This window comes from Saccostrea echinata, unplaced genomic scaffold (genome assembly GCF_033153115.1).
Source record: "Saccostrea echinata isolate AGI-Se365-2 ecotype Australia unplaced genomic scaffold, CSIRO_AGI_Sech_v1 ptg000033l, whole genome shotgun sequence".
Taxonomy (NCBI): Eukaryota; Metazoa; Mollusca; class Bivalvia; order Ostreida; family Ostreidae; genus Saccostrea; species Saccostrea echinata.
Window position 1 is genome coordinate 17,710,612 of NW_026889782.1, and position 15,218 is coordinate 17,725,829.

The 15,218-nt window shown below is 35.7% G+C and overlaps 1 protein-coding gene across 1 annotated transcript in view; it reads left to right on the forward strand.

Moving 5' to 3' along the window:
- The first annotated feature begins 1,054 nt into the window (after nt 1-1,054).
- The window catches only part of LOC133198213 (polycystin-1-like protein 2), a 52,394-nt gene continuing 38,230 nt past the window's right edge, over nt 1,055-15,218 (forward strand). Inside the window, 7 exon segments of the mRNA XM_061334337.1 lie at nt 1,055-1,238; nt 1,821-1,891; nt 10,937-11,107; nt 11,384-11,482; nt 14,310-14,459; nt 14,647-14,815; nt 14,962-15,212. Of these exon segments, the coding sequence (XP_061190321.1) occupies nt 1,055-1,238; nt 1,821-1,891; nt 10,937-11,107; nt 11,384-11,482; nt 14,310-14,459; nt 14,647-14,815; nt 14,962-15,212 (1,095 nt within the window).

Sequence of the window (15,218 nt, forward strand, 5' to 3'; positions counted from 1 at the left end):
TTGTTTAAATATATAAAGCAAAAGTTGTTCATTCTAAGCTTTTACAATTTACTAAAGCTTTTAAAAATTTATACAAATATCTTCTTTTTTTGCATTGAAAGGTTCGGAAAGCTATTTATCCCCCCCCCCCCCAAAAAAAAATCAGTAAATAGGCACTTTCACTTCTTTTATCTTTTATGGAATCGGAGCACCCTCGAAGTACAATACGTTTAACATAATACCACATGTATCAAAATAAAGTTGACGACATGTAAAATGAAATCGTTAAAAAGTGAAATTAAGGTCTTCAAGGTGAAAAAGAAACGGGGATGGGGGGTCATATCTACTTCTGCTCCTAAGGCAACTGTGGGAACTTGAACAACGTTTTCTTCCTAGCTGCTATAAGCCTGTAGTGAACTGTCAGTAGAATCTGTACAATATATTCCTGGAATTATTCTGTCAGCAGAATAAATTAGATGCGTGCGTCTGCCTCTACCAAATTTCCAAAAAGTGTGTGATAGAACCTTTTGAACAATGTGAATGATTCCATACTGAATTTACATTGTTAGTACATATCATATGATGATTTATAAACAAACACAATATATTTCTAACGATACCTTGGTCTTGTGTTTTGTAACGGTGGACATTGACTTTCTTTATAAACTTTAATTTAATGATGATAAAAAAATGAACCTTAAATGCAAAAAAAAAATATATATATAGTAGGTACAAAATTTCTTTAACTGAACTTCTGTATATTCACATGAGAGTGTATATTCACATCAGAGCAGGGGTATTAGTGGTTATTGGATCACAGACGTCTTCCTATTTCTGTTCTTCATAATTTTGATCGACCAAATGCTAGTGCATATAAGATCTTTTGGTGCAATGAAGCTTAAAAAACTTTCAAGTTATATTCGAAGACAAATCTCAGTAAAGAAATTTGCCATACGGGATATGAGTGTATTTCTTGCTCTTTTACCTCATTTTAAAGTGGTTTTATTCCAACCGAATTTTCAGGGGAAAATGTAACCCTAAGTACGTCGTAAAAAGTTTTTTTTTAATTACAGGCATGGCTTTGAAGGACACCTTCAGCATCGAATGTTCTGGTTGGATAGATGAAGGTACAAATAGGGAGCGGAACCTTACAAGAGACAAGAGAAATGGCGAACCGCTCACTTATCTATATGAAACTATAACCAGAAGAAACCTGTCAACTGGGATTCAGGACGTAAAAACTGAGCTGTTCCTAGGAGGTAAAGCTACAGAATCCAAACACTTGAATATGCAAATTAAAGTAAAAATTGAATACATAACTGTGCTTTTAATTTGCGTATGTTCGATCAAAAAACATCCCCGCGAACATTAAGCCAGGTTTATAATAACAAGGACCTGTCACCTAAAGTCATCTACTAGGAGGGACTTTTATGCATAAATTCCTAAAAAAAAATTGTGTGTGTTTGAAGCAAAAACATTTATGAAAAAAATGCCGAGATCGTGAAATAAACACCATCATGTTATGTACCATCATGTGAAATTTTAAGCATTTGGAATTACATATACAGCTATCACAAAACAGACCACTAATAGTCGATAAATGTATGAGTGCCACTAGAGAATTTGCACTGTATAAAAGACATTTTAGAATCGGCTATGTGTACTTATGGCATTCTTAAAAAACACCCTTTGAATTTATATCTCTGTGCAATGAATATATATACAGGCTACCCCCCCCCCCCCCTTCCGAACAATATTGACCAACTTGATATTTTATTTTATTGCAATGATTAAAGTGCATAGCAATACTTTTTTTTAACAAACTGTTTTACATTCTATAGGAGAGAGCACAGTTACTGATGTCCCTCTACAGCTAGGAGACCCAGCATTTGATTATAAAGTCACTGTCAAAGTACACATTTATGATCGGATCGGAGACAAGGCCATTTTCAAAAAAAATATAACGGTATTCGAGGGTTGTCCCGTAAAATCATGGACAAAGCGTTTTTGTTGAATAATAATGGGTGCACTAAGCTGAAATTTTCAGCAAATATTTATCTATCATTGTTAAGTACTTTTTAATTTTTTGGATAAATGTAGACAATGTTTATACCTGTCTGCCTCCACTTAATAAAAACAATAACACCCTTTAAAGAATAAAATAGGTCATTTATTACAAAAAATAATAAATGACAGCAAAGAGAACACAATCTAAAATTCTAATATAAGAAAAGGTTACATACATATAAAAGTACAGAGTATTATTACAAATCGCCAAATCACAAAATTTGCCCCTGAGACAATAGGTGTGTCATCTGACCTATTTTGACTAGTGAAAATAATTATGGCATATTTGGCCTATAAAACGTAGACCAAAAACTTTGTACAACTTGGAAAAAATCTAAAATGGGGGCGTTAAAAGCGCTGCACATAAACAAGAGTAAAACATAATCTAAATACAAATATAAAAAAATACTGCCATAAGGTACAAAGGAGGTTGGGAGGGAGATGGTAGACTCAAAGTTGCCTTTGTTTACGAAGTATTCAATTTAGATTGCGCATGCGCATTCAGTAAATATGCAAATTGGGGTGCTATAAATACCACCCGGAGTCACCGCTATGCGCATCATGAAATTAATCACAAGGCAACATATATAAATAATTTATTTGCCTAAATCATTTTTATACCTGTCTGCCTCCACTTATTAAAAACAATAACACCCTTTAAAGAATAAAGTAGGTCATTTATTACAATAGATAATAAATGACAGTAAAGAGAACACAATCTAAAATTCTAATATAAGAAAAGGTTACATACATATAAAAGTACAAAGAGAATATTATTACAAATCGCCAAATCACAAAATTTGCCCCTGAGACAATAGGTGTGTCATCTGACCTATTATGACTATTGAAAATAATTATGGCATAATTGGCATATAAAATGTAGACCAAAAACTTTGTACAACTTAGAAAAAATCTGAAAAGGGGGCGTTAAAAGCCCATGTTAACAAGCCAGGCAATATTTGTAGAAATGAATACACAAATGTACAAATATTGACTTGCATGTTAACACCCCTAATTATGCTCTAAGCTAAAAGCTTGAGCTAATATAATGCTTTGAGCTAGTAAAATATGCTTTGAGCTGATGAAATATGCTTGAAGCTATAATAGCTGCCATGACTTAGCAGACAAGCATGAAAATAATTGTGTCATAGCTATTGGGTATATGCAGGGCATATCCATTACACTAGCTATATTAAGAATTTTGTATGCAATGAGCACAATGTATGTGTGCTCAACATAAATAACTGAGTTAGGCATTACCTGTTTCAAGCCAAATATTCAAATAAAGAATGTTCTAGTAGACAACTACAGCACTTTTTGATGATCAAATGCTGAAAGAGAATGTCAGATAATACAATTAGCGTACATGTACCATCATCAAGTTAAATACATTTCGTGTCATTGTACAATCATAGTTGTTAAGTAATTTTACAACATATTAATGGTATTATATATAGTATATATACAAGTTATTGTCATACATTTATGAAAATTGATAGCAGTAACAAATTATAAATCTAAGTTAGTAGCCCCTGACTTTTAACCTTAAAATACAGGAATTAACATTGACTTGAACGATGATTAGAAACGAGAATTCCCCTAAGTTGTCTTATCAGTTTTTGGTAGCCGTAATTGTTTAGGTGAACTCCATCACAATGAATCTGTTTTCTGCACTCAGAGAATCCTCTTAATTTCCAGAAAGTCAACTGGTGATTTTTACGAAAATCCTGTAACAAGCTGTTGGTTTCAATGACTCTTAACCTATAATTCTCAGGTGAAATAGTTCTAGTTCTTTGTCTCGGGAAATAACTCAGAACAGTGACAGTTTTTAATGGGAATCGGTTCCTTAATTGTGTCAAAAATGTGACAAGCTTCGCAACAACACATTCTGTACTCCAGTCCGAATCAACTACATCCAAATCATTACCCCCTAGACAAACTATCAGATGGTGTGGCTTATAGTGTCTCACAGCAGAAGTAAACAAAGCTAAGTGGCGATCACACGCTACTAATCCTCCTCTAATGCCAATGTAATTAACCAAGCTCAGGCCAGCAATATTGTATGCTGACGCACTCGAATGGTGTGCGCCGAGATGGAATTTCGGTCTCTTCACATGCGAATCGCCTATGCACAATGTTGACATTGCGAAATGTACAAATAAGAGAGAGAGGCTCCGATTACGAAATACGTACAGATCGCTTTATTTTGAAATTATGGTATCACTAACCTTGTTCTTTCGATCAAATGAGTCTAGCTTATGTATAATCCAAAACAAACGGGTAACGAATTTGGAGCAGGTATGCCATCAATACAGATTCTGTGCCTGGGTCAATTCGCCATTATTCCCCGCAGTTACACAAGACGGAATTTTCCCAAGTGACGCTATCGAGTTTACTGTGAAAACACACAACAGTAGAACACTTTACCTATATCGGACGGTGCACAAATCGTTGTTACATATTTTGTCGATGGAAAGACCTCTCAAATACAGATTATTTACAAGTTATCTTCGAAAATCTTCTTCTAGACTCAAAGTTGCCTTTGTTTACGAAGTACTAGTATTAAATTTAGATTGCGCATGCGCATTCAGTAAATATGCAAATTGTTGTGCTATAAATACCAACCGGAGTCACCGCCATGCGAATCATGAAATTAAACACAAGGCAACATATATAAATGATTTATTTGCATAAATCATTTTTTTATTATGCTTGAATGTGTACAGGGTATGGTTCTACGGCGCACGATTCAAAATCCAGGTTTCGGTAGAAAATTCGCGAGTATCACTTCGGAATAAAACTATTACATAGATAAGGTTGGGGTACAAATTATCATATTTTTTAGGTATTCAATGTATAAAGATCATATTTTGTACGTAATAAATGAATGGGTCGATATTTTTTAATTATGGTAGCACTTTGAACGTATTATTAAACATGAGGCCCAAGGGCCTTAACGGTCACCTGAGTATAATACAATAATTTAGAGGATCCATAGAGTACAAAATGAACTGAAAGGTGACGAGACTTTGTTGCCCAAAAGCAAGAAAAATAGGGTGATCAGGATCAACAAAATAAATAGTCTAGTGTTCATTAACAGTTCATAAATAAGGTTCTAATCTGTTGCCCATTTATTACTCTCACCGTACAGTATATTAACAAACTATCAGTGCATCTGTACTATTTCAATTCCTTGTTGAAATCTCTTACATTGGCCTCTCTTGGTCTTTGATGAACATTTAATAAGACAAGTTATTTTTGTCTCATTTTTATTTATCTACTACTTACAAGTCTACCTGATCATTAAAACTATGAAAGGACTTTTTGTATTATACAATAAAAATTCTTGCATAATTCTCTTATTCTATTAAGCTTTCAAGTACATTATTTACAGTGATTAATTATCAGAAGTAAATGGCAAAGGGGAATAACTCCTCTCAGTAGAATACAAATTAATAGAGCCCTGGCCAGGACCACAACACTTGACCAAATGGTCCAGATGTTCAAAAATCTGGTAAAAATACCCTTCCTTATTAAAACTTTTACTCTTTTTGCCTCTGATATGCCCAAGTTCAGAGAAGATTTTTTAAGAAATAATGCATTTTTACTACAGATTCACTATATTATCAATAGACCCCCCCCCCCCTCCCCACCGAGGAACACCAAAGCCTCTCACCCTGGGATCAGAAGTTTGCTCATCATAAGTAATCACTTTGTTTATCTGCTTAACACTAAGGAGCAGACAGGATTATTTAATAGCATCAATGCATTTTCACTATATTATCAAGAGCCCCACCCTTACACCAGCCTATCTGACCCAGACGTCATGCAATTCACGACTCTGGAAGAAGCACTCTTGCTCATCATAACTATATTTAGCTTCTTTGCTTTTTAACCAGAAGCAGAAAAAAATATTTTCAAAGTAATTTTGTTTTTTCACTATATAATCAATAGAGCCCCCCCCCCTCCCCACCTTTTCACCAGAACCTTTGACCCTGGGGCCATGAAATTCACGATTTTGGAAGAGACATCCTTGCGTATCATAACAATGTACTTAGTTTGTTTAAATAATATCAAGAGGCAGAGAAGAAGATTTTCAAAGAAATAATTCACCTTTGCTATAGGATCTATATAGCCCCACCCTAGCACCAGAGCCCCTGTCCCTGAGGCCATGAATTTCACAATTTTGGAAGAGGCACCCTTGCTTATCATAACAATGTACCCAGTTCGTTTAAATAAAACCCAGAAGCAGAGAAGAAGATTTTTAAAGCATTAATGCATTTTCACTATATAATAAATATAGCCCCGCCCTAACATCAGAACTTCTGATCCAGGGGCCATGAAATTCACAAGTTTAAAAGAGGCATCCTTGCTTATCATAACTATGTATTTAATTTGTTTAAATAATACCCAGGAGTAGAGAAGAATATTTTCAAAGAAATAAAGACCGTTCACGGTAGCTCAGTCGGTAGGGCGCTTGCTTCGTGATCGGGAGGTCGTGAGTTCGAATCTCGGCCGCGGCTGACCTAAGTCGATAAAAAATGGGTAGCAACTGTTCCTTCGCCATGCGCTCGGCACTTTGAAGTGAAAGTTGCGGGTCCTTCGGATGAGACCTTAAAAACCGAGGCCCCGTGTCACGGTAGGCGTTGGCACGATAAAGATCCCTCACTGCTCAATGGCCCTGAGTGCCGAGTAAAGGTCAAAATTTGAAGCCCTTCACCGGTATATGGTGACGTCTCTATATGAGTGAAAAATTCTCGAATGGGACGTAAAACAACATACAATCAATCAATCAATCGTAAAACAATATATATAATCAATATAATAATCAAAGAAATAAAGCACTTTCACTATATGATCTATATAGCCCCGCCCTAGCACCAGAACCTCTGACCCTGGGGTCATGAATTTCACAATTTTGGTAGAGGGCTCAATACAATCATGCCAACAGTTTGACAGCTTGATGTCTAGGAGTAAAGAAGAAGATTTTTAAAGATTGCATTAATTTAGGTGGTTTTAGCCCCACCCCTCAGGCCCCAGGGGGGCAGGGACCATGAAATTCACAAATTTTGTTCCCCTTCACACATAGGTGCCATATGCTAAAATTGGCTGAAATTGGTTCAGCAGTTTCAGAGAAGAAGAAATGTTCAAATGTTAACACACGACGGACGTCGCACACGACGGACGAAAACAGATAGCAATAGGTCACTTGAGTGACTCAGGTGACCTAATAAAAATACTCCATCAAAGGAATTTACAAATTTTGATTATTGTCAAATAAATTGCAACTTCAATTTTACATTGAAGTCTATGGGCAGTGCAGGTTTTATTAAGATATTGTAAAAAGTAATTTGAATTTCACACAGATCTCTTTGTGAATGTATGCATAAACTCTCTCTTTATTAAAATATAAAATATAATGAATCATTTACCACAGATATTTTGACAAAATTAAAATTGTCTTTTTTTTGTCAAGGGCAGATGACTCTTCAAAAACTTTTAAGGTGCAAAATGACCAGCTTCTTTTATGTTATCAGTCATATAAATTTGGTTCATTTCCATTTCATCGTTAGGCCATCATTAAAAATATCTTTGTTTCCCCTAACCCGACCCTAAAATTTCAAGTTGAGTAGGTAGGTAGGTAAATTATTATTTTTTTTATGACAGTTTTGAAAATACATTCTGAAAATTGAATAATATCGCTATAAATAAGAAAGAACAAAAGAAAGTGATTTTTAAACCTAATATTATACAAATGAAATTTAAAAGCAACATGTATGGTAAATTAATTCACAAATATTATTCATTTGAACTTGTGAAATATCTCAGGCCAGCGTAGATTTATTGAAATTGAATTTTTTACAAAAAAGACAAGATTCGCAAAAACTCAACTATTGGCCATCCGAGTATATTTTATTATGCCCCTGGATCGAAAGATCCCGGCGTATATTGTTTTTGTCCTGTCTATCTGTTTGTCTATCCGTTTGTCTGTTGTCAACTTTAACCTTGCCCATAACCTTTGATTGGTTGGAGCTATGACTTTCATATTTCGCATGTGTATTCCTTGTGACAAGACCTTTCTTTGGGTACCATCATATATGACCTTTTGACTTTGACCTTGGAGTTTGACCCATTTTTGCAAAATGTTATGAGACTTTAACCTAGGCCATAACTTCTGAACAGTTGGTGCTTGGGGTTTCAAACTTCACATGTGTATTCCTTGTGACAAGGCTTTCCTTTGGATACCAACAACTTTGACCTTTTGACCATGGAATTTGACCTACTTTTGAAAAACTTTAACCTTGGCCATAACTTTTGAACAGTTGGTGCTTGGGGTTTCAAACTTCACATGTATATTCCTTGTGACAAGACCTTCCTCTTGATATCATCCTCTTTGACCTTGACCTAGGAGTTTGACCTACTTTCGAAAAACTTTAACCTTGGTCATAATTTTTGAATGGTTGGTGCTAGGGCTTTCATACTTCCCATATGTAATCCTTGTGACAAGACCTTCATTGGAATAATAACAACTTTGACCTTGACGTTTTACTTACTTTAAAAAAAACTTTAACCTTTGCCATAACTTTTGAACAGTTGCAGCTAGGGCTTTCAAATTTCACAGATATATTCCTCGAGACGAGACCTTTCTTTGGGTACCAACGTTTTGTATCTTTTGGCCTGCATTTTGACTTGCATTTGAGAAACTTTAACCTTCGACATAAGCTGCCATACGGGGGCATCAGTGTTTCACAAATACATCTTGTTCAAACCTACTATCATCTTCGAGTGCTTACATAGATAAAATGTCAAGGGCCTCGCGTGGTGCAGTAATTCTAGTGTTTCGTTTTGGAGTCACGACGTAATTCAGGAGCTTATTCTAAGTCACAGGTCCCGACGTGGGGCGTGGAAATTGGTCAGTCAAATGAGACCGTAAAAAACGTAGGGCCATGCAGTGTCACAGTATACATGTAGATGTTGGCACGATAAAGATCCCTTACTGATGCTTTATGATCAATGGCCATAAGTGCCGAGAAAAAATCTAACTTAGGAGTCCTCCACCCGTGTTCAAATGTTGTCGACTCAGCAATTTTTAAAGGTATTTTAAAGCAAAGAAACAACCTATTTTCAAGGGCCCAACTAAAGAAAAGAAAAATACACTGGACGTCTCAGGAAGCCATACCATACGCCAACTTTAAAGATTTCAACACTATTTGAAAAAAGAGCACCTGTATGGACAATATTTCATTCAACCAAACCATATCTAACATGAATGAAGTTTCATATATCTAATGTTATTGTCACGAAGTTTACCCCATAAATAAAAGGAATGAAGGAACGATATCCAAATTATTTATCAAGATGAAATAATTATACAAAGATATATTTACAAATCCTATGGTCCTATATAGTAAAAATAGAATCATACATGAAGTGTTTTTTTTTAGATCGAAACGAATGAAATGCAGTGAAATTTATTGATATGCATACACAAAGTGGGCCCCTCATCTGCTCATGAGGCAGGCTTTGTCATGCTGACTACGTACGTTAATTTTAGAAGACACATTTGTAAATGCCATGTTAACACTCCTTAGTCATGGTATATTTAATTCTCGAAATGTTTCAAGAGTGTAAGATTCTAACAAGTTAAAGATGTCTATTAAGATTGATACATCGCCGTTGTTTTATAACACTAAATAACCCTCTGTGGCCACATGTTGTGGGCGCCAAATGAGAGTAAAACAAAAGTCGCCATTCTGATAAAGAACGAATTTTGATGAAATTGTACTTTATGAAGTGTATAAACAATAAAAATAAATATTTGAATAATCTTATTATAAAAACTTTTCAGTCGGCACGATTTAAGTGGGTCGGTCGCGTTAGGGGAAACAAACCTAATTTTTATTTTGGCCCTATCTAGAAATGCTTTTTTGGCTAGTTTAAAATGATTTAAAATTGCTCAAAATCCATTCATTATACATTGAATACCGTGGTACACATCTATTTTCTTGTCATTTGGAAATTTCTTAGCCATGTTTGGCAGTTTCCCGAGCAATCGAAATGGGAAAGTGGTCATCACGAAACACGAACAATGGTGGCGTTTCGACGTTACGGCGCACCCGTGAGCAAATCACTCTGATTTAGATGTGGTGATGACGCTCTAAGAGACTTTATATGACTACAGAAGAACAAAAAATATATATATAAAATATCACTAGATCTTTAATATACAAGTGAAATAGGACTTTTCTAATCGGAAGCTTTTTGATCGAGTCCCTGGAGAATAAAACATACGGACAGACAGCTAATGCCAATAACGAAAGACGCTATCACTGTAGACTGTCGATATAAGATTGCCTATTTTGTTGAATGATAGTAAGAGTACAGTCCATAACTTACTAAAAATCTTAAGAACGCCCAATGTGTTTGCGAGATTAGTTCCTCGACTGTTTATGTAGGAATAAAGTGAAACTCGAGTATGTGCATCAATGAAATTCCCGAATTTGTGTGGGACTTATCAACATTTTTTAAGCAAAGAGGCAACGATGCTGCTTTGAAGTTATCACCCATGCGCCGGAAGGCAGTCCCCCATGACAACTTTGGTACATGTATAATATATATACAACAAAAATAACATAAAATCTCATATTTTGTTAATCTGAGCATATATTCATTTGAAATTTGGTTGGTACATTGATAAAAATGTAAAAAAGAGAAATGAAAATTTTTAGTACGCAAGGATGATTATTTTTCACTCTTGACACCTTTTCCACGATTTTACCGGACAACTCTCGTATTTATATTCTCTGATACTGAGTGAGTAATTCTTTTTATGCAACTAAAAATCAATGTAATTGAGATCACACATTCACCAAGTTGTCTTACTGTGTAGGTACGTCCAATGGAGAAGGTCACCCCTAACTCCAGCTCTGACACCGGTGCAATCGACTTACTATTTGAATCATTTAATAAAGAATTCAAACGTACAGATGCGGGTGGTAATGACATGGGGGTGGTGCGATTGGTCAGTTCTGTCTCCTCCTATATTGTGGACTTCTCAGAGGTATGGATCACACAGATATGTCTTCATTCTTCTCAGACGTAATACTGATTCAGAATATCATATTCTCAACTTGATTTTGAATTAAACTTAATTATGTGTACACAGCATGTGGAGACAATAATACAATTTATAATCTTATTTTAAAAATGCCAAGAAATGAACATCAAGAAGAACTAAAAATTCCTATTATAAATACAGTAAAACAACTTCCACACGGTATTAAAGAACACATTCTTTTTTTTTCAAGATATAAGAAATATGATTACAATATTTTAGGGAGATTCACCGGGAACAACAGAGGAAGATATTTTATCAGGAAGAACCTCAAAGATAACAACCCCCACGACCAGTAAAGTCACACGTCTGTATCAAGAGGTATTGGCTTCTTTACTACAGTGCAATATCTTTGCATTCAATTGTCTGAATGCCTCAAATAAATTTACCATATAAGTACAACTCTCATCTTCTTTAGCTCAAAATGTATTGCAACATTTAAATCTTTGATAAATGATTCAAATCATAATGACCGTCATTGCTTTTTTAGCTCACCTGAGCCGAAGGCTCAAGTGAGCTTTTTTGATCACATTTTGTCTGTAGTCCGTATGTCCGTCTGTCTGTCTGTCCGTCCGTCCGTCTGTAAACTTTTCACATTTTCGTCTTCTTTTCAAGAACCACTAGGCCAATTTCAACCAAACTTGCCACAAAGTATCCTTGGGAAAAGAGGATTCAAGTTTGTTCAAATGAAGGGCCACGCCCTCTTTCAAGGGGAGATAATGAAGAATTAGTGAAAAATTAGTAGCATCTTTTAAAAATCTTCTTCTCAAGAACCACAAGGCCAGGGAAGATGAAACTCATGTGGAAGCATCCTCAGGTAGTGTAGATTCAAGTTTGTTCAAATCATGACCTCCGGGGGTAGGGCGGGGCCACAGTGGAGGATCAAAGTTTTACATAGAAATATATAGGAAAAACCTTTAAAAATCTTCTTCTCAATAACAGCAAAGCCATGATGAGTCATATTTATATGGAAGCATCCTCAGGTAGTGTAGATTCAAGTTTGTTCAAATCATGACCCCCGGGGGTAGGGCTGGGCCACAATGGAGGATCAAAGTTTTACATAGAAATATATAGGAAAAACTTTTAAAAATCTTCTTCTCAAGAACAGCAAAGCCATGATGAGTCATATTTATATGTTTATATGGAAGCATCCTCAGGTATTGTAGATTAAAGTTTGTTCAAATCATGACCCCCGGGAGTAGGGCAGGGCCACAATGGACGATCAAAGTTTTACATAGAAATATAAAGTAAAAACCTTTAAAAATCTTCTTCTCAATAACAGCAAAGCCCTAATTGGTCATATTTATATGGCAGCATCCTCAGGTAGTGTAGATTCAAATTTGTCAAAATCATGACCCCTGGGGGTAGGGCGGGGCCACAATGGAGGATCAAAGTTTTACATAGAAATATATAGGAAAAATCTTTAAAAATCTTCTTCTCAATAACAGCAAAGCAATGATTGATCATATTTATATGAAAGCATCCTCAGGTAGTGTAGATTCAAGTTTGTTCAAATCATGACCCCCGGGGGTAGGGCGGGGCCACAATGGAGGATCAAAGTTTTACATAGAAATATATAGGAAAAACCTTTAAAAATCTTCTTCTCAGGAACAGCAAAGCAATGATTGATCATATTTATGTGGAAGTATCCTCAGGTAGTGTAGATTCAAGTTTGTTCAAATCAGGACCCATGGGGGTAGGGCGGGGCCACAGTGGAGGATCAAAGTTTTACATAGAAATATATAGGAAAAACCTTTAAAAATCTTCTTCTCAGGAACAGCAAAGCAATGATTGATCATATTTATGTGGAAGTATCCTCAGGTAGTGTAGATTCAAGTTTATTCAAATCAGGACCCATGGGGGTAGGGCGGGGCCACAGTGGAGGATCAAAGTTTTACATAGAAATATATAGGAAAAACCTTTAAAAATCTTCTTCTCAATAACAGCAAAGCCCTAATTGGTCATATTTATATGGAAGCATCCTCAGGTAGTGTAGATTCAAATTTATCCAAATCATGACCCCTTGGGGTAGGGCGGGGCCACAATGAAGGATCAAAGTTTTACATGAAATATATAGGAAAAATCTTTAAAAATCTTCTTCTCAATAACAGCAAAGCCCTAATTGGTCATATTTATATGAAAGCATCCTCAGGTAGTGTAGATTCAAGTTTGTTCAAATCATGACCCCCCGGGGGTAGGGCGGGGCCACAATGGAGGATCAAAGTTTTACATAGAAATATATAGGAAAAATCTTTAAATATCTTCTTCTCAGGAACAGCAAAGCCCTGATTGATCATATTTATGTGGAAGCATCCTCAGGTAGTGTAGATTCAAGTTTGTTCAAATCATGACCCCCGGGGGTAGGGTGGGGCCACAATGGAGGATGAAAGTCTGAAATAGAAATATATAGGAAGATATGTTCTGATGAAGAACTGCAAAGCCATGATTAGTCATTTTGATATGGAAGCATCCTCAGGTAGTGTAGATTCAAGTTTGTTAAAATGATGACCCCAGGGGATAGGGATGGGCCATAATGGGGGATCGAAAATTTTACATAGGAACATATAGGAAAATATCTTCTTCTCAAGAACTGAAAATCATGTTTAGTCATTTTGATATGGAAGCATCCTCAGGTAGTGTAAATTCAATTTTGTTCAAATGATGACCCCCGAGGGTAGGGTGGGGCCCAATAAGGGGATCGAAAGTTTTACATAGGAACATATAGAAAAAAAATTCTTCTCAAGAACAGAAAAGCTATGTTTAGTCATATTGATATGGAAGCATCCTCAGGTAGTGTAGATTCAAGTTTGTTCAAATGATGACCCCTGAGATAGGGAGAGCCACAATGGGGGATCAAATTTTTACAGAGGAATATATGGGAATTTTTTAAAAAATCTTCTCAAGTACAACAAAGCCATTTGTTAAAACAAATTAAACAAATTATATATTGACATGGAAGCATCATCAGGTAGTTTACAATTCAAGCCCCCCCCCCCCCCCCGTAATCTTTTCAGTACTGAACTGATTTGTGCTTTTGCCTTGCCAATGTGCTCAGGTGAGCGATGTGGCCCATGGGCCTCTTGTTTTATTGTACACAGTAAAATATCTTTAATAAGGGCAATGCTGGTTGAAACTCTCTTTTTTGCAGAAAACAACTGAAATGACCAATATCCTTTTAAAAACAGTCGAATCTGACTCCGGCACTAAAAAACAATTCAGTGCAACTGACGTACAGCAAATCTCGTCTGCTTTGGAAAGTGTCACACGAAGCCCAGCCTACATTACTACTGAGTCGGCGGTAAGTTTGAAATAATAAACAAAGAAACTAAATAGGTAATATTGTTGTTCCATTTTTCAAACATTTCTTTTATAATTACCTCATAAAGTTATAAAGTTCTAATCTTAAATGAAAGTTTAATATGCACACTGTTTTAGATAGGTCTTACCGTCTTTGCGTAAGCAACACTTTTATATCTTTTTTACAGAATGCATCAACTTCAGTAACAAAGGTCATGATGGAGAGTGTGTTCAGAACATCCCAGACCAAGCCATTCCCTGTGGAAAGTCTTGAAAGCATGAAGAGTGCTCTTTTCAGTGAGTATATTGTAATGTCCTACATGTTGTCCTTTTTGTATCCATTTCAGATGTTAGAAGGTATCTTTTTCCCATGAAATAAAAAACAATGAAATAATAAAAAGACAGATAAAGTTTCTTGAAATGTTTAGAAAACATAATTACTTATAAATAGTTTATCAAAGATTTATCTATACAATGTATAATATAAAATCTCCTATTTTCAGGTACTATTAAGGTTTTGAATAACATTTTGACCTCTATGCTGCCCACTACTGTGGATGACATTACGTCAAGGATCACCTTAGACTCCATCATTGCTGAATTGACCACGAAACAAAAACGAACACAAAGTCATGCAGACCATTCAGGGACAACACAGTCCCCCATGACAACTGAAGAAATACGAACAAAGGCTAAACTATTGTACGATATCAGAATTGAGAAACAAGAAAAGCAAAAACAACAGGCAGCATTTGTACGT